A 21763-nucleotide genomic window follows, 5' to 3' on the forward strand; every position below is an offset into this window, starting at 1 on the left:
TTACTATTTTCTGATTTTAGAAATGGCAAGTTTTCCTAAAAGTTCTTCCAGACATATATATTATTTGTATTGTTCTATTTTAGGAATGAATTACTAAAAGAGAATTCTCAGAAAAGAAACAAAAGACGGCGTCTATCTTTAGAAGTATTGCATACAGAAGTTATGCAAGGACAATCTGAGATTTTTACCGATAGGCAAAGATTTTATTAATTCAAGTGCATTTTTCTTTATATTAAAAGTTATAGCATTCATTAAAAAAATTCAAAATTCACACATTGATTTTCTAAACGCATTGATTTATTTTATTTTTTAATTTGAAACATTTGAAATGAAATTTCTAATAATACCAACCATACAGAATTTTGTATTACATAATGTGCAATATTAACATTTGTTCATTTGAGTAACCATAATGTCAAATATCGATATCACCTGAATCATTATTTCAGGTCATTCGCATAATAATAATACATAAGTTTAATAGCATCCTAAACCCTTCTTTGATTTTTAAGTAAAGTTGTAACGATGTGGACCAAAAACTTCATATCATTTGTACCTCGAAATTTTTGATTTTTACGATGAGACACACCGAATTTTCACCGATTATTTTAAGGATATTACTCTTAAATGATCGTCATATATGCAAAAAAAAGTCAATACCAATTTTCAGCACAATATGAACTCCTGTAATAATAAACATCAAAAGATAACTTTTATATGATTAGAAAGCCACGGTTCCGAACTTTTATTTTTTAACTTAAAATATTTCTTTATTTAAAAAAATTTTTGAGAAACCTTCAAATGAAGCTGGCGAATGACATATTATTTCTAATAACCACATAACCATCCACTTTTAGTTACAATTCTATTACTTTTATTGCTTCCAACAACTCTTTACCAAAGAAATTATATATATTCCAACAAAAAATTGTAGTTCTTTTCTTTACGACTATTTCTGGGAATGGCAGATGACAAAACTCATTATGACCAAGAAAATTCTTGGTTGAGGATCAAAAATTTAGAAAAATTATTGACCATTGGTTTATAAAATTCCTTTCCAAATGATGAACATTGGGAACCATTTCCTCATTAAAATTGATCCAAATTTTAATAAATCGCTTGATATAAAATTATCACAATAATAATATAAAAGCAGACATTTAAAATATGTTTTTTCCATAATAATTTAATCAAGGTAATGCTCTGTTGTTATGAACCAGGAATTTTCATTTTGGAGAAAATGAGAATTTTTAACTAGTGAAATTACTGATATTAAAATTTTTAACACGTGATAAGAAATGATTAGCAAAAATTTCTCTGTCTGAATAATTTTTTTAATATATTCGACATTTTGTCGCAATAATAATTTGAAATGTAAAATATACATGCACCCCATTTTACACTTAATGCCAGCCAAAAATTCCGGCCAGAAGTGCTTATTTTCAGAGGTGCTTACTATCCGCAAAATACTCATAAATAAAATTGCGTAAAAAAGAAAATATCTATTATTAAAATATTATTTAAAACATTTTTAACAAAATGATCTTTTCTTTTTTTTATTGCAGGAATACCAGCTTCTTGGAATTGGATGTTCGAAAGGGTAGGTTTATTTATATATTTTTTTTCTTTAAATGTATGTATATTGAAAATAAGTAGTCAAAACATACTTTCTGAATTTGTGAACCAATCACCTAAAATCTCAGTTTCTGAAGTAGTTTTTTTTATTGAATAAAAAAAAATATTGTTGTTTTAACAGTTAATAAACTTATAAATGTCAAAAAAAAAAAATTTTTTTTGTTACATACAGTGTTGTGCAACCTGCGTCTTCAGTTGATTTCATCGGTAAAAAAAAAATATTTTCACCCGACGCCAAAATACCTAGCATGCATTTGCATACATGAATCAAAAAAATGTTAAAAGTTTTTCGCTGATAGAGTTTCTAACTCTAAAAAGGAATATAAACGCTGCCTTTTGATATGAATATAAATTATTAGTATGCATTTATATACATGAATCAAAAAAAAATGTTAAAAGTTTTTCGTTGCTAGAGTTTCTAACTCTAAAAAGAAATATAAATGCTGCATTTTGATATGAGAATTAAATATAAATTACTAGTAAATTCACGATATTCTTAATACCGGTTAATAACGGTGAGAAGAAGTAAAATACCTTGAAATAAAAACTTTTTTATTCATTTCATTCTTTTCATTTAAGATATGTTTCATTATTTTTTTCAATTTTGCTTTTAAAATAAAGCACTATTATAAACTTTATGGACTTTATGATTTAAGAATTCACAATTGAATAAATTTTATTTTATTTAATAAACATTTTTAATCCGATAAAAACATTATGCTGTAAAACGTTAAGACAAAAAGCGAGAAAGGAGACAAAGAAAGAAAAAAAAATATAAATTACTAGATAATCGGATAAATGATAGAAGAAGTTAAAGAGAATAAGTAAGAAGAGGTTGATCCGTTAAATAAGTGATTTTCGAATTCGGTTTTTACGTTTTGATTAGGAAGATTTGAAACAAATTTGCGGATGTCGTTGTTATTTCTTTCTCTTTTAAACCAGTTTTTGATTTGTCGTTTTCGATTCCGTTTTTTGTAATGAACCATTTTTTTTTTGTAACGTTCGTAAATTTTTTTTTTTTTAAGATCGAAATATTTGGGATAAAAATTTTACTTCAGAAATAAAATTTTTAGAGTTTCTTCGGAGGGATTGGCCTTTATGTTTCTTTTTTTTTCTTTTATAGTTTAACATTTTAGTATATGGCCCTGATTTTTTCTTCTCCTATAAAAACCATCAGTCTTATCTATATTTGCATATGTTGAAAAGAAAATGGGATAAAATCAATTATGCTAATTAATCAATTTAAATCGGCTTAGTAGGCTTCGAAATTTTTGAGCCACTATATCATTATATCATTATGACGTAAAGAAAAAACAAAATCATATGCCTTTTATCCACGATAACTTTCATAAAATAAAGAAAAAATAAAATTATTACGTATATTTACGCAATAATTATCTAATTATCTATTTTTGTTTATTATTTATTATTTATTTATTAGATGCGCACAGAATGCACCTAAAGTCACGTGATAATGAAATTTTGTTAATGATGCTCGTTAAAGTTAAATTAAAAAACCCATTTATATTTTTTTATTTCAATAAAGTTTAGGCCACACTAATCCAATATGGCAATATATTGTTTTAACATAACAAGATTGAGGCCCGAATAATTTGAACAGCCTTAAAGTTAAATTAAAAAAAAAAATTGAATATTTATTATCAATCCATTTATATTTTTTTTTGTTTCAATAAAGTTTTATATCTGAATCTTAAAAAATTATTAAAAATTACTTATAAATTAATATCTATAAATCTTTGACTTTTTTTTTAGAAAATCTTAATATAAATTAAATGTCATATTATAATAAATTCATGTTTCTTATCTTATAAAATCATATAAATGTATATTAAAATCTTATAGTTAAATCATAATTAATAAATATTACTAGGGATCGATGAAAGAAGTAAAATAGCGGCGAAACTAAAGTAGAAAATTACGGGGGATGACGCAAATTTACAGTCCTACGCTTTGCTACGAAAAATAAATCTTACACGGAGTAGAATCATATTGTACGATTACGAATAAAAAAAGAAATTTACGAAATAAATAATATACAAATAATTAACGAACGATGCGAATATTTATCGTAAAAAATATATACGGATTTAAAAAATTAATAGCTGAGAAATTAAGTATAAAAGTATAATATATATAAGTATATGTATATAATATAAGGAAAAAAATGTATATATATAGTAGATAGGAATGTTCATAGGAAAGAAAACCCATATATAATTGGATAATTGAGCATATTTGCTGTATTGCGTATTAAACGACGACGACGTCTTTTTTTAATTTGATTTTGATGAGACATTGCCGGCCTCTCCTTTTTCGTATCTTTATTCTGATCCTGCTTCATTATAAATCTATTCTTGTTCTGGTCCTGCATAATTTTATAGGGTAATCAAGATTTGGAAGATATCGTTATATTACTATTATTCAGTGAGGATCAAGAAGCAGTAAGCGGAGAGGTAGAAAATTCAATCACAGCGAAAAGCGGAAAATATATAACTTTTTTACAGGAGTACATATACCGTTCGATTTAACATTTTTTATTTTATTAGAGCTTTTTTCCACTACTTTTTTCTGTGTAGAAAAGTTTCTTTAATTTTACTTTCATTTTTTTTCTCATAATTGAATAAACATTAAAGTACGTTTAATTCTAAGTAGATTACCGTTAAATTAACTCCGATGATTGAAAGTTAAAATTCAATTATTTTTTAATAATGAAAACATGATTTAAATTCAATTGTTTTTTAATAATGAAAATCGGAACATAAGCCTCATTACGCAGTAAATATTTGTACATTGTGGCTAAATTTGTTACGCTGAGGCTAGTTCATTTGTTTACTTTTATAAAAAAAAAAACGTTTTATTTTTATGCTTAAAAATTTTGATCGCTAAAATAAGTAAAGACTTTGACAAAAAAAAAAAACAAACAAAAAGTAAATTAATTTGTGACTCAAAAATCCAGGTATGTTTCAAGTTGGTTTGACAGTTCATAACAAACTAAGCAAAAATTAAGTAAACTAGTGACATTTCAATTGGGAAATAACGGGTTTTTAATATTTACTTAAAAGGTTAATATAATAATTTTTTACTAGAGTTGTAAAAGAAATTTTATCCGTATACCAGTAATAAATGACTGATCAATTTGATCATCCTAAATCTTTATTCAAGAACAAAATAATTATACAAAATATTAATGAATCCGCTCTGTTAACTTTTTACAGCTGAAGATGTACCTTATAAGTAGCCAAGTTTTGACATAATTCATATTTTTATTAAAGAGATTAGCGCTCATTTAATTTTATATTTATATAGACGTTCATTTAAATTCTAACAATCTAACCATAAATAATCATAATAATAATGTATGGTCACGTGTATTGATTTCAGCCTACAACATTTCGTTGCGCAGCATAATTCCTCATCTCGGAGAATCATTATTAAATGAATTTTTTTAATTATATTTTTTCGAATAAATTAACTCCGTATGAGCCAAATAATGTGATTTTGATAATATTACTTCTTTTCATTGTATTTTTTAAATATATAAACGGCGTAATCGTCCGAAAAAATTTTACTTATGTTTAGGTCGATCAATGCATTATGATAACATTGATTCATTCCAACATTTCCTTTTTTTGAGCTTTTGCATCATTTTATTAAAAATGTGCAATCAAGACGCAAAATGAACGCCTTCAACGTTGTGTTCAAAACCCATTTGAGGTGAGCAATTAAAAACTTGTATTTCGGTTGTTACCGTAAAATTTAAAAATAAAAAATAAAATTATCTTTCGAATAATCTAATTTTAGCTTTCTATAACTGATAAGATTTTGATCCATTCCATTAAACTATAGATTGTGTTTGTTAATATTAAGTTAATCATATGTAATGTAACATCCTGTGAATGCATATACTATAAGAAAAAAAAATTTTTTCCGGTGCCTATTTGACACTTCATAGTAAAAAAAAATATTGTATGCAATATACTTTTCAACAATAGTATGTTCCTTTGTATTCTTGCGTAATTTTGGTGATTAAATTTTCTATATTCGAAAAAAAAAAAAAAAGATAAATTTCAAATTTTAACTCAACATATTTATAATTAAAATTACCATTTTAATTTTTCAAACAGTTTCATATGTTTAATGATTTTTTTGGAAATTTCAATATCCATTATTTTATTATTTATTTATTATTCATTAATGCATAAATCTGTAATAAGAAAAAAAAATAATTGTGTTTCAGTATTTTTACATTACAACCTCATATATTGCATGTATTTTTAATTTTAATATATCAGATGTAAAAAAGAAAAATGAGTTCTGACTAGTAGTATACATTATATAGTACTAATTCTATTAAGGTGTGATGATTAGTTTGAAAGCTTTCATTTTTTGACAATCTTTATATATGCAATCTATTTCAATCTTGATTGGATTTTTATTGGTGATCGCTTTCTTTAGCGCAAAAAAAAAAATGATTAGATCAAAAAGTGATAGTAGCTTTGGTAATTATAACAATGCTTTTTTTTTAATAATGGGACCATATCTATCGTTAAATTATAAAATAAAATATATTAAAATATATAAAATATAAAGATTGATTTACTTATTTATTCTATTATCACTTTAAGTTTTTCCCCGATAGTATCTCAATTCTGATCCTTCAATTTCCATTCGTATAAAATTATTTTATACGAATGTACGAATCATTTTTTTTTTTTGTGTAAAAAAATGTCCTTTCAAGTTTCACCCGATACCAGTGTTTCGGAACCAATCTAATAATGAAATAAATGCAAAAAAGGTGATATTGTCTAAGCGGCGGGAAAAGACGATATTTTTTTTTTTAGAAGCATATAATAAAGAAAATAATATTTATAAGCAACTTATCAACTTATCATTCCATAAATATTTTCTTTAAAAAAAAAAATCAATTAATTTCATATTTTTCACATTTTACAAAGTTTACAAAGTTATAAACTAAAAATGCCCTCATACCGCCGCTCTAGGCAAATACGAATGATAAGAAGACTAATTAATCGAAGAAATACACCTACACCGATTAATAATGATGATATGTTGAGATTAATCGAAAGTCTACCCCCTCAACAAACAACTGATCCATTAGCAAATCAATTATTTAACGGATCATCATTTAACTGAACGAATCGTGGATCCTAATTGAACGTTTTTCTTTCTTTTTTTTTTACAATAATTACTTATCATCGTATATTTTCTTTAGAGATTTTATAATATTTTATCGCAGGATTCTATATTAGCCCATAAATTTTTTTCGCAATCGTGTAAACGTAGAATTATGACACACTTTATAGTTGTTATATATTTATATATATAATAAGTACAATTCTAAGATTATTTTGTTTATTTAAGAGAAGAGAATTTAAGTCTAAATTATATATGAATAATTTTTATCAAATCATTTATGTTTAAAATTTATGTTTCAAAATCAATAAATCTTAATAAAATCTTGTTTTATTGTTTTCAAGTTTTAATTGTTGATACTTAAGTTGTCACTTCTATATGTCATGTAACTGAATGAAACAGGAGTGCATCATAATAAATGTTGGTCGTAATTTATGTTTTATGAAGTTCAATTTGATGATCAAAAAGGAAACATTTGAAAGGAATCTCGATAAATAATGTCATCATATTGCATTACATTATTATTATATAGTATCGTAATGGTTAAATAAAATCATTTTAATTATAAAAGATTCATTTAATTGATTCGATCAATAATCGACCAAGTTATTGTAGGATGAAATTAGTAATAAACTGTAAGTCCAATCTTAGCGTGTGATAATTAACTGAACGTAAAATTTTATCTTTATTATTCGTTATCATAAAATTAGGAAATGGTGAACCATTGTAAGTCCTGAGTAAATTGGAAGTATATCGTTAATAGATATTAATTTTCAACAAACACGTGAAATACTCAATAAAATCAATTACACGTGACCAATTCACTATGCGGCAGAGACTCGGATTTATTCCGATATTAAATTGCAAATTTTTATCATGATAACGGAAAAAATTCCGATTTTATTCCGATAAAAATTACCAATTATAGTAAGAAACATTTGATAATTACATCTTAATGCAGGCCAGTTGCGCTAGTGACACGACAATAATTTTTAATTTTTTACAAATTCTATCACGATATAGTCAGCGGTCAATAAAATATGCAATAATGATTGGCTAGTTGTCACGTATCGGAATAAAATTGTTAAAAAAAAATCATAAAATTTCGTTTTATTCCATAATACAGCAAAAATTCCGATTTATTCATTTATTATAAAAATGGAATTTTCCCGGGTCTCTGATATGCGGTTGATCCCGGTCGCGATTTTTGATAAATTTCACGATATTTAAATTTGATTGGATGGCTGGATAACCATGTGATTATGATTTTGCTGAAATTCTGGCCAAATATTCCGGCTAAAATGTGCTTTAGAAATTAGGCCGAAATTACGTTAATTTAGCCAATCCCGAATTTTACGTGAAAATCACGCGCGATTTTTGGAAACCCATCCTGGACACCCTAACTATGCGATATGCGATAAATTATAAATTATCTCCTTTTTGTTTTATTTATTCATATGCAGACAACAGGCAAGCAGATTTTCATAGACCGATATTTTTATGATTATACATCATCGGTATAATAAAGTAGAGTAAGAAAATGATGTGGGCTATATCGATCACAGAGCCCTGAAAATGGCCACTACCATCCAATAATATATATATATATATATATATATGACATCTTAATTTAAAATTATGATTTAATTATTATTGTTTCTGATAACTAATATTAAATTACAAATTTGTAAAAATCACCCGGCTCTTGTACCAGCCACTAAGGTAAAATCTCGAAATCTTGAACATGTTCGCATATACAGAATATGAATTTTAAGCGAAATAATATATTATTTTATACTAAAAACTTAATTGATTACTAGGATATCATGCTAAAGTTAAAGGTTATGTCCGGCGGAGAGTTTATGATTTAGTAGGTTACTGATATTAATGGCGAATATGTAGCTGGCGATAAAAAATTTCATTCATGCGGCAACAGAACAACATTAGATATTGATACAGAATCAGATGATACATACTTGCTTTTGGCAACTACAGTTGGTAAATTAGAAATAAAGCATCGTGGGCTTTATCATTGAAGGTAATAACCTTAGTTGGTGATTGGTTCCCTCGGAACACTGTTAAAATTGCTACAAACGTAACAACAATTTAATAAATTATATATTAGAATTCAGTTGCACTTATTAGTATCACAAGTTTATTTTTAATTGTAAACTACACTTAGTCAATCTACGTTATTCACTTTCTATATACACAATTGTCATTTTTAAATTAAAAAAAACAAGATTCCTTGTACCCTATCGATAATATAAGATATTAAAGCGGTTGAGTCAATGATCAATCAAACACCATAGGTTGGCTCGATCCAATCACGAATTTTCAGTCAATTAAATTCATACACATCTTTTATCAAAAAATCAATATATTCACGACTAACATATTTATATTGGATTTCTTGCATTTCTTGATCTAAATTAAGGCCACACAAATTCAATTTTTCGGTTCACGTAACATTGAAATTTAAAATCGACCCGGGACCCGGGGTTTATTGTTTATTAGTAAAAAAAGTTTATATATAAAATCGTGACATTTGATTGGTTGACTTTTAAAAGGGATTTCGCTCTAGAAGTTCTCAGCCGCGTGATAAACTTACCGCCAATAAAATTACGTCCCGATCACGTGATAAATTTTTATATATAAACTGAAATTTGAAAAAGTGACCCGGCCGGGTGAAGTGAACCGAAAATTCGAATTTGTGTGGCCTAATAAAAAAAAATATGATTAAATAATAATTAACTAAAACCAAATTATAATAAATAACATACTGTACCATATTTACTATGCGCTCTTTTTTGAAAAGATCCCATCCTTTTCCAGGTAGTCGGTCCTGCGGTCTTCGATCTGCCCTGATGGTCTTTAGAAAATTTTCGGAAAAGTAATAAGGCTGTGCGCCCAATTTATTGTGGCACAACAACCTGGTTAAAGACCGAAAAGTGGTAAATTTTGGTCTTAATATAATCACCCAATTCAGACTTATGCAGGTTTTTATTTTACCAAAACCAGTATTTGTTGCTTTTTTCGGTCTTTTGCCAATTTCACCTCCGCTGGTCTTAAAAAAAGAAGTATAAAGGCCAAATTTTGATATTTATTAGTCTTTAGTTAGCCATACTTGCATGATTTGATAAAGTATTAGAACTTAACTCCTTATCTTTATTACTAATAGGTCCCCTTCAAATGTTAAAATCCCGATTTAATGAATTTCTCAAATTTAATACTTCATGTTCGATATATACAGGACGCTTTGTTGGAATTTGTGCCAAAATTCTTGCATTAGATTGCAATAATTATCAGGTGTACCATCAGGAATAGTTGGTCGAAGTCCATCAAGAATTTTTAAAAGCAAGGTGAATAAGGATTTCCCACATAATAATTCCATAACTATATATATCCGCCGCTCTAGACCTCAAAATACTTCAGGTATAGGCATTTTCAAAGCAAAACGAAAAACGAATTAATCGTATTTTATCATTTGCTGATAGTGATACAAGTCAAGTGATGTAAATTGGATCGGCGAAATAGGCGCAGCGTACATTATGATTGAAAGATGGTTAGCGCTCTGCGCACACCGTATATAGCGCAAAAATTCCCTATATGCGCAAAATTTACTCTATACGTGCATGTTTTTACAAAAACTTTCCAATATCATCCTATATCAAATGCAACAGTGGAGAGAAATTTTTTCGCATCAAATATTTAATGATTTTAATCAATGGTCTGGTCCTTCCGGTCCTGATATACTAGAAGATTTTGACTTTGAAAAAGCATACGATAATTGGATTAATTTAAAAGCAAGGCGGATGCAAAATGTAGTAAATTCTCAAGAGTCAAGAGTGAAATTAATTTTTATTAATGAATTGTAAATAAACATTTTTAGCGGGTAGGACATGTAAATTTTTATATTTTGGTAATAAATAAAATTTTTTTGCGCGCTTATTATAATTTTGCTTTTATATTTAAAGAGCAGATAAAAATTTTTTTTGCGCATATCCTTTTAAATTTGAATAAGCGCTTGCGCCTATAAAATTTTATAAATTTTCTCCATATTTTAAAATGTTTTAATTGATGATAAAAAAAAAAAGGAATATACAAAATACAATAATCTTTTATGTAATATCATTAATTTATAACTATGCACCAAAATTTTATTAGTTTCTTAATATTGCATATATATTAAATAAATATATTTTATTTTTTGAATAAAATTTAACTATCTTACAATAAAAATATGAAATTGTGTGTCGTAATATTATACTATTATAGTATATTATGTTGTAGCTTTATCTATATATATTCCTTTTAGCGTATCATCTTCAATTTCGAGTTCTTCCGTTAACCTTCGTTTCAGATTTGGGAATTCCTTGGTTTTCCATTCTTTATGTTCAATCATTTTTTTAATTTCTTTTCGAGTCTTTTTTATACCGGCATGATAATGTCTAAAATATAAATTCGTATAAACTATTAATAAAAAAAATTATCAAATGAATGGATTATTTATATACATACATTACTTCAGGAAACCATGATTTCCAACGTCTCTGAAATGGTAATAAGTAAAATAACTCAATTTTAACCAAATACTACAAAAAAACAAGAAATCGTAAATTTCGTTACATCTACACTATAAAATATAACATCTAATAATATTTAAAAACTGATATTACCTCTGCCTTCATTATCAAATATGATTCTTCATTATCTTGCATAGCCTCACCAAATAGGGTAATAAATACATTCAGAATATATATAGCCATTGCAAATGCGAACAAAATCATTAATATCATGAGTGTTGGATTTTCTTCATAAGGCCAATTGGATAACGAGCTTGTATCACCTATAGATAAAAAGTTTAAAAAAAGTTAACTAAATAATTAAATAATGCTTTTAATTAAAATTAAGCATACCTGTGAGTAATAGACACGTTGCAAAAAGTGAGTTAGCATAGTTTGTAAACATATTTGTGTTCTCATCAGGTTGTTGTAAAATAAATAGATTAGGACTAGTGCTGGTTTCATTTACAAATACTTGATAAGTAGCTGTCAAGTTCCAAGGATTATTAGGGTCATCATTAAATGTACGTGTATCTAAAGAATAATCCTCTTTCGGTGATAATAAAATATAAAATGCAAATGCGAAACTTGCCAAAATAACCATTATAAAGCATGCAAAGAAAAATATGGCCCGTTTAGCAATTCTAATGACGATTGTGTAATATTCATCATAAATCTCAAATATTCTAAAAAATGATATTAACTTTAAATTTAATAGCAGGCACGAAAAAGTTGAATATGGAATTATCTGATGATAATCACTTGTTCGAAGCCATAAAATTGAAGTGAAAGTAGGAAGAAAGTATATACATGTATCTATAATAATAAATAATATATTAGCACTTTTTTGTTATTAAAATATTCTAAAATGATTAAAAATTGTATACCAATAATGTTTCCATAACTTCTTATCCACTTTGCAGGATCATAAATAAATTGACGAAATTCAAAAATAAGGTGAAGGAATCCAAGTATAGACGAAGCAATTAAAAGTTTATTTCGAATATCTGCACCAATATATCGATCTGGAATTCCAGCAGCCGTATCAAAACATACGAGTAATGCTGCATATCCAATCCAAATTATTGAATGATAATATTTTCCATAAGTATTCCATTTAAAATTAATTAATGCTTCACCATCCAATGTTTTAAAGATATCACTCCTTATTGAGTCAACAAAAGGACTATGTTGAGGTAAAATTAATTCCCGAAACCAACCATAATCTCGTGGATAATTCATAAACTTAATATAAGGAATCATAAAAGTAATTATCGGTGTTGTTCTATTTTTTGATAATTTCTTATCAAAAAAGCTAACAAGGTCATAATAAATAGAATATGTACCATTTTCATAAGCATCATTAATAAAATGGAATTTTGATAATATATAAAATGTAAAAAAATAAATTGGAAAAATGGGTAAAATTATTAAAAGTTTAATTAAAAGTTTAGCAATGGTGAAATATTTTCCATGATTTTCAGCTAATTTGCCCATCCACGTATTGTACCTTAACCATAAAATAGATTTAGTTAAATCAGCTATTTGAGGATATTGAAAAGAATGAAGTTGTGATTTGTGTTGCCGATATTCTATATTGTAAATAGGATTGTCTATGATCATTGCTGTTTCTAAAGAATATTTTGTAATATAATCAGGAAAATATTCATTAAAATATGGCATTGTAGAAGTAATAATACTTAAAAACATTCTATTGTTCCTTAGATCTTTTTTAAAGTAACTTATACATTTTTTATAGATATCATCAACTAATTCTATCTTTTGTTCTTTAATTGCAAATTCTAATAATCCAACACCATATTTCAAGAGACTCTCCCTATTATTTTTTACGTTTTGTACCCATTCTTCACTTAATTTAAAACTATCATAATTTGGTAAAGGTAAAGTTTTTTTTGTCAAAAATATTTTTAAATTTTTCCTAAATGAATCTTTGTCTAACTCTGTATAATAAAAATAGTTTAAAGAAATTGATTTGTTTCTTTCATTTAAATGATAAATAAAAAGGCCTATTGTTGTTATTAAAATGATATTATTATCATTAAGTAACTCAATTCCAAGTAAGAAGATATCCTTAGGAGCATTAAAATTTTCAGTTCGTGAGCTAATTAAATCATCATTATCCTTATTATCCTTATTTAAGCTATAAACTTGCAGTATAATTGATCTTTCATTACAAGTACTAATTTCCCATCTAATTGAATTATATTCCAAGGATTCTAAGGATTCTAATTTATTTTGATATTCAAAGTTTGACTCGATGACTCGAGATAATTTAAGTATATTACTCGTATATAGACTAAATAAATGAATATTTAAGTGTTCATACGTTTCATATGCTTCATTCAAATCTTTACCGATTTTATCATCTACCTTTTTGTTTTTAATAATTTTATCATGGAATTCGTCCATCAAATTTATATTTGATATTTTTTCTTCAACTTCAGCTTTCCACACATATCCATCTAGAATTCGAAATGATTTGGTTTTAGTTTGAATGTTATCTTGTTCATTCTGGTCTAAACGTTCTTTCCAACAATATTCCATGACGTAGTTCCAAATTTTACTAGTATTAGTACTTAATAATAGAAGTAATAAAGGTAAATTTAAACCAGTATATTTCATATAATTCATATAATTACATATTTGAATGTCTAAACAAAGACAATTATTTTAATATCATAAATTTAATAGTATAACAATAAAAATATTAAATAATCATACCATTATTTATATCCAAAGAAGCAATAGGAATTTCTAATTCAATTGAATAAATAATAATTTTACTCTTGATTCTGGTACAAATAAACTTTTCATTACTGAAAATTTTGAAATCTTTTCTAATTTCCGACTTAAATATAAAATAGAACAATAATAATTAGTATTCAAATAAGTTTGAGAAATTAATTTAATATATTTTATTACCATATCTTTATATTCCATCTCATCGCTGCCGAATATTTTTATACTATTTTTGGTTAGAATATTCCATTCATAAATCGAATTATTTGCAAATAAATAAAAGTTATCATCTTTTGACGTAATCAATTCAAATTCTATTGGTAATCTATACATTCTTTTACATCTCCATTTATTATTTCTAGTTTTCGTGGAATAAATAATAATAACTTTTTGCAATTTTTTATGTACACTGTCTCTATTATATAAAATAAATTCACCTTCTAAGCTAAAGGTGCAATATTCATATTCATCAAGGTCATAATCTAACTCAATTTTTTGATTATTTTTCATATCATATATTTCTAATAAAATGTAATTAAATAAAAATAGATAAATAATAAATATAATACCAAATATAAAATCATTAAATCGTATAAAGATGACTGTAGTACTTACTTATTTTATTAATTTGACTTTTTTCAGTAAATTCGTAAATATACACAAGTTTCATATCATCTGAAACACATATTTGGTTTATAGTAATGTTATCTGGTATTTCGATGGAAGTATTTATTGGGTAAAGTTGACCCTCGTTTACATTATTAACGTTCCCATCTGAACCCTCGTTTACATTATTAACGTTCCAACAGAAAATTGAGTTATCTTCTTCACTGTAAGTAACAAGGCATTTTTCATTTGGTGATATTTCTATCTTCGTAATAGGTTTGCCGTTATGTGGTTTACCGATTTTATCATCATCGATTTCTATGATTTGATTCATTTGATAATCGGGCTAAATTTATTTTTAAAAAGAATTCTTAACGATTAAAGTTTTTAATTAAAAAAAAAAAGAATACTGCTTACGATTGAATTTACGTTATATTTATATAAATTTGATATATATAAATATGTATGTGTAAAATGTGATACGTAAACAACTACTTTCTTATTGTAAAAAATTTATCGAATTAAAAAGATAAATTTAATAAATGCAGATGACGTTTTGGCGTTGGTAAAGCATATCTAAGTAAGTATTATAGTGTATGATATTTAATCAGCATTGCATGCATATACAGTTCATTAAATGCAAGATGTCATGCGTGATATGGTTACAAATAAAAGTATTTTCGTTTAAAATGATTTTTATAGTTAAGTCCAATTTTTTTTGTGCACAGAAATTAGAAAAATCAATTTATTGTAAAAAATTTATCGGGTAATGATCTATTTTTGGAGAGAAATTGGCCCGCATTGTGAAATTGATCCTTATTATGATGATTTTTTTAACATGCATAAAAATTATGTGCTACGAACTTGGGTTTATTGTATTTGTACTAAAATAACGATGATAATAATTCATTATTGTGATAATTTTTTTTAACATGCATAAAATTATGTATTACGATCAGAATTATTTGGGTTTATTGTATTTATACTAAAATAACGATGATAATAATTCATTATTGTGAAAAGTTTATCGAGTAATGATTGATTTAAAAAGAATAATTCAATAAATCGTAGGTGGCTTTTTGGCGTAATAATGCGTCGTCGTATCACAATTCACAAAATAGTAAGTCGCATATGTTTCATGTTGTAATAAATTAATAAGAGTATAGAAACTTTGCTGCGATGCTTTTTTTTTGTTTTTTATTTCATATTACCTAAATAAAACCATTTTTTTCCGTGCATTATCACTGAGAATTTCACTTTCTTTTTTTTTTAATTATTATTTATGGAGATTCTTTTATCGCGAGATGATATATTTTAATTCGTGATCCGTGAGTCAACTGCATATATGATTTCGGTGCAAATTTATGTCGATCATTAGTAATTTTTTTCTGATATCCGATTTTCATTTCTTAAATAATGCTCTTTATGTAAACCCATTCAACAATTAACACCACATAATATTTATCCCAAAGTTTCAAATAGTTTGTTTTTTACAATAATTTTTTCACATAATTTTTTACTTTTATTTGGCGCCACGCCAGATTCCCATTTTCTGCAGATCGTTTGCAGTTGAAAATTATTTTTTGCAGACGAGGGATGATGACAATCTATTAGCATATTATTTATACGTATAAAATTATCATTTAAGTAAAAAATTGAGGACTTAATTATGATCAATTTATCAAATCATTTATGCTTAAGTTCCAGAAATTTTAATAAATTATGTGACGTTTACAAGCCTTAATTGTTATACTGTATATCTAGTAACGAATTAGCTTCGTCGCAATTAGTGTTTGACGATGAAAAAAAGAAGTACTACTGAAAAATGCAATCTCAATAAATAATGACTTCATAATGCATGCACTGCACTTTATCCATAGAAACTTTGTTGTGGTTAGCTGAATTATAAAAGATTTATTGTATTTATTCGGCGATCAAATCAAAAATATATTAAACACACAATAGAAATATGTTGTGTAATAAGTATTGTAGGCCAATATTAGTAAATTTAGCGAGGGGCAAGGTACGTAAAATTGGTTAACTTCTTCATTTTATCTGTAACTTAATGACAATTTAGTATATAGATTTCCCTTGTATCATTTCTTTTGTTCACTTAAAATATTTACTTCGATAAAACATTTAGCTATAATTCAGATATATATATAGTGTATAATACCACATAATACCACTAAGTTTTTATATAAAGAGTTCTATTGGCCAAGAAATTCATATCCTGATTTATTTTATATAATTATTACTAGAATTATTTCGGAGTAAAATAATATCAACGAGTCTGAGAGAACTAAGAGCAATGTACATATTATTAATAAATGCATAAATTAATAACCAGAATTTCGAGTATACATATAAACTGTACTGTACAAATTGTAGTTGTACGATTAGTTGTATTCGACTGTTCGTACTTTTTTTACCACGTGACTCCTGCATTTATTTGTTTATCTATTATCTTTTTTTCAAACGAGTCTGCTTCTTTAGCAATATTCTTTTTTTCTTTAGGTCTTTCGACTCTTTCGTCCACATTTCAGAAAAGTAAACTAAAGGTTAGTTTTAAAAAAAAATTAATTTTTTTGATCTTTTGTGTAACTTTCGTTTTTTATTAACCTTTATTTTTTTTCTTCGGGTAATGTGCTCTTCCAAACAAGGAGATAGGTAAGTGAAGTGATATTTTTTTCTTTAATTTTGTTTTACCTTCGTATTATTACTAATCCTACCATTTTATTTCTTTCTTTTAGATCTTTAATTTTTTCTGTTTTTGTTTTGCTTTGTTTCTAATTTTCTTTCTTTCTTTCTTTTGTTTTGTTTCTTATATTTCGTCTCTAATTTCCTTTCTTCCTTTTTTATAAGTCGTCAACTTTTATTCTCTTAGATTTTTAAGTTGCAGTTAAAAGTACTTTTTTCTTTTTTGTTTTTTATTTTTGTTTCTTATATTTCGTTTCTTACTAACTTTTATTCATTCTATTCTTTGTGGGTTTTGCCATTTTCATTTAATTTTACCTTTTTTTTCTTTAAACTTTATGGTTTTGTCATTAATCTTTATGGGATCGTGCTCGATCTTTCATTGATCTTTCCTTATTTTTATGGATTTTGTCCTTAATCTTCACTCTCTTTATTTTCGTCCCTTCTTTCTTTATCTCCTTTATTTTTTTTTTACTCCCATTTATTCTCTTTATCCTTTTTTCATTCCTTTTCTATTCCTTTGTCTCTTTTCTATCCCTTTACCTTTCCTTTATTTATCCCCATTTGTTCCCTTTCTTTCTTTTGTTTCTTCTTATTTCACTTTATCTCCTTTCGTTTCTTTCATTATTTTTTCATTATTTTTTCATTTTATTTTATTGTTAGTTCCTTTATTTATCAGTGCATCTTCACCATTGTAATTCTTTTTTATTTTTAATTATTAGATTACCTTCTTTGTGTTGTTTACTGCTAGTCACGTTAAAATAAAATTTTTTATTTCGAATTTATTAGTCTCTTTAATAAAACATAAAATAAACTCATGATTTTTAATACCACTATAAAGTATGAAAGTATAAATGTGTTACTTTTGCTTTTAGTTTAACAGAATATTTAATATAATAAATTTTTTAAGTTAGAAAAAATATTTAAATCACGTGATCCAATTTTAAGCTGTACGATACTGTAAACAAATTTTTTTTTGTTTTTTCGTACTTATATATTATGTACATAAGCACTGTAGTTGATCGTACATTATCTATTAGTTGAGTATTATATCTCACATGATATATACTTGTTATTCCATGGGTATCAATGAATAACTGAAATATTCACCGATGCCTTGGGGGGGCCCCCGAAGGGAGGGGAGCATCGGTGTATATGGAGTATTTTCTGCTCGGTCTTTAGTATATAGGACTTTATGGTCCTATTAAAATTAAAAGTTAGAGTGTTAGACAGTTTGAACCGCGATTTGGAAATATGAACTATTTAAAGTTAGGACCACGGTCTGGAACTACTGACATTCTGGGATCTATTTCTTTTAGCAAGAACCTTCAAAACAACTATCCAGGCGAGTGTAAAAGTAAGCCTTACGTTAGGTTTATTTTTCTCTTTCTTTAACTAACTCTAATATATTTTCCATAACCATACAAAAGGTTTTAAAAACAAGGCCACTTGCAACATGGAAAAGAGGCTACTACGGTACCAAAGAAATTAATTTTAAAAGGTTTAATTATTATTTCCTGTTTTTCTTTTAAATTGGAAACATTACTAACGTTTCACTTACTTTTTTATTATAGGAACAGGGCACTTCAGAACTAAAGAAAACATGAAAACACCTTGGAAGGTAGGGAAGGGAAACTTTTTTTAAATTGGGAACGTTAGTAAGCATTACTAACACTTCATTTTTTTGTAGAATTCCAGAAACACAGTTACAAGTCAAGTAAAACAATTTTTCAGGTGGATGTAAAGGTACATTTCGTGGATTTCAATAAAATTTTTATTTCATTTTTCATTGCTTTTTTGCTTCTTTAAATAAAATTAACCATTATTCTTTTTGGAAATTTTCATTCTTGATTTTGGGTTTTATTCTTAATCTTTGGGACTTTCATTCTTTATATTCTTTATCGAAAACTTTTGTTCTTATGCTTTTGATTTAGTGGGAATTTTTATTCTTAACCTTTGGTGTAATTTTTGTTCCTGATCTTTGGTGTTGCTTTCATTTTGATCCTTGATGTTGTGGTAATTTTCATTCTTGATCTTTGTTATAACTTTAGTTTTGATCTTTGGTTTGGTGGTAATTTTATTCTTGATTTTTGGTAGATTTCTACTGTAACTTGCATTTTTGATCTTTAGAGATAATTTTCATTCTTGATCTTTGGTATAATTTTGTTCTTGGTCTTTTTGTTTTGAATAATTTTCAATGTTCTCAATTTTTAGCGGATTAATCTTAGTTTGGTAGTAATTTCGTTCTTAATTTTTTTTATTGTATAGTAGTACAGATCATTGGTTTTGCAAATAAATAAACGTATTACAAATCGTATGTAACATAAATTTTTATCCAATAAAATTCAGTGGTAAAATTTTAATATTCATCCTGTGAGATTTATGTATATCGCATCCCGGACTTCAACACTTCTTTCAGATCACTTTATTAATTAAAAAAGCTAGTCAAATTCGTACTCGATCGGAGGAATCTTACCACACTACCCTGTGATGATTTTGTCACATGGTCACGTGCTGATATGTTTACGTTTTTTATTATGGGACGTTTATTTTTACTAGCCTGATCTCTATTTGTCATTGCATTATATGTCACATGTACTACCACGTTTAAAGTACTATTTATATTGTGACAGGGTAGTGTGGTAAGATACCCCACTCGATCGTATGACCACTCACGGGATACAGTGTAGCACAAATCAATTTGAACGTAATTACATAAATCACTCCTCAGTCTACTTTTTCTTACTCATTAATTTATTTATTATTTTTTCTTACTCATAAATCATATTACTCATTATATAAATTTTTAAATTTTAAATTTTTATTAATAACGTAAAAATGGAGGCAAAAATGGATAACGATAACCTAAATCTTCATGTCAAACCAATGGACTCCTCCACTAAGAACGGAATGGACGCTAAACGAGGTAATTTTTAGCTGTTTATGAGAAACAGGAAAAAAAAAAATTCTTAAGTAATTTTCACCCTAGATCTGGGAGTGCATCGAAAGAATGGCGGGAAGGAGCAAAAAGGGACAGAGAGTATACAACAACATTCTTCTTCCGTACAAGACAAACCCCCGTATTTTCAACAATCCCAATGGACGTCCGAGGCCAATGACATTGGGGGTGAACGGAACCACAATAACTATAGCAACTCCATCGAATGCTGTCTGTTATTTGTACACGATCAATCTATGCCTATCAAAGAAAACTCAAAAGAAAAAGACAAAGAAAAATCGCAAAAAATATTGTCAGAAACAGGTGAAATTTCTTTATCAGCACCAAGAGCAAATTTGCCAATGGATGACTGTAATGGAACGCAGACGCGACAGTCGACCAGTAGCAATCAACGTTTCCTGGAAATCAAACCAGGAAAGGATCATCAATTTTGCATTTGGTGCGTCAGTTACAGCTTGCAGTCCGAGAGACAGGCAAAATTTATGTGCACTCCGGAGAGAGAACGACCAACACCTTCTTCCCCGGGATCAGCACGGAAATGTTATCCCGAAACGAGAGACTTGGGAGTTCGGGAACTGCGCGGAGATGAATGCCTGGACTTCTTTATGCTAGTGGAGACCAGATCTCCAAATAAAGACTCGAACAATATCAGTACTCAGCAGAGAAATAAAGGAACCATGCAACAATTGCAGAGCTATCCAGAATTGGTTGCTACATTAAAGAATGACCGCAAGTTTCATGATTTCTATGAACATACAGATGGATGGCTAATTGATCAAGAAAATAAGGAACACTTCAATGAAAAGTATGGTATCACCAATATCCACCCGCTGTATGTAGATCATTCTGGAATGGTTGTTTCTTTTTTAGATGATCGCGGTATTTTATTTGCATGGTGCGAAATGACGAGAGAAATGGATATCTGGGGAATTAATAAAATGGAGGGTATTGCGAACTACCTCTACCACCCAGAAAAGGTGTGTGTCATTATGAATGATGGTAAGCTGGTAACTAGAGTGGAACTTGTACGTAGCGTAGAGGAAGAGAGGGTAAAGGAAAAGTTGGCAAAGGAAAAGTTGGTGGAGGAAATTAGGGAGAAAAATAGGGAAAAAAGGTTGGCAAAGAAAAAAAGGTTGGCAGAGGAAAAGTAAAAGTGATATGGGCGTTTCACTATAACCTTTCTGATTGGTGTGAACTTCAGGGTTTTTTGAATCGAAGTCCATATTCTCCTATTCATTATCACGTGATCTTTTACCTTTCGTTGTCTTGTTGCTGAACATTATTGTATATATTGTATATAGTGAGTTCCTGTATTTGTAAGATTTGCTTTGCGATTTTATTGTACTAAATAACAACATAGATATTA

The 21763-nt window shown here is 27.2% G+C and overlaps 3 protein-coding genes across 3 annotated transcripts; 2 read left to right on the plus strand and 1 right to left on the minus strand.

The window, feature by feature from the left end:
• Positions 1 to 10484: 10484 nt before the first annotated feature.
• Positions 10485 to 10688, plus strand: OCT59_007561 (uncharacterized protein; the record flags this gene model as incomplete). The annotated part of the gene is made up of 1 exon (XM_066149517.1): positions 10485 to 10688. The coding sequence occupies one exon, from the start codon at positions 10485 to 10487 to the stop codon at positions 10686 to 10688; it is 204 nt and encodes a 67-aa protein (XP_065998767.1).
• A 404-nt stretch (positions 10689 to 11092) lies between these two features.
• OCT59_007562 (uncharacterized protein) lies at positions 11093 to 15075 on the minus strand (the record flags this gene model as incomplete). Its single annotated transcript, XM_025325560.1, has 8 exons — positions 11093 to 11261; positions 11332 to 11405; positions 11490 to 11659; positions 11730 to 12191; positions 12263 to 14047; positions 14118 to 14244; positions 14319 to 14656; positions 14751 to 15075. The coding sequence occupies 8 exons, from the start codon at positions 15073 to 15075 to the stop codon at positions 11093 to 11095; spliced, it is 3450 nt and encodes a 1149-aa protein (XP_025180621.1).
• A 5201-nt stretch (positions 15076 to 20276) lies between these two features.
• Positions 20277 to 21548, plus strand: OCT59_007563 (uncharacterized protein; the record flags this gene model as incomplete). The annotated part of the gene is made up of 2 exons (XM_025316389.2): positions 20277 to 20364; positions 20428 to 21548. 2 exons carry the CDS (start codon positions 20277 to 20279, stop codon positions 21546 to 21548), a joined length of 1209 nt encoding a protein of 402 aa, XP_025180620.2.
• Between the last annotated feature and the right edge of the window lie 215 nt (positions 21549 to 21763).

The sequence above is a fragment of the Rhizophagus irregularis genome, chromosome 15 (genome assembly GCF_026210795.1).
Source record: "Rhizophagus irregularis chromosome 15, complete sequence".
NCBI lineage: Eukaryota > Fungi > Glomeromycota > Glomeromycetes > Glomerales > Glomeraceae > Rhizophagus > Rhizophagus irregularis.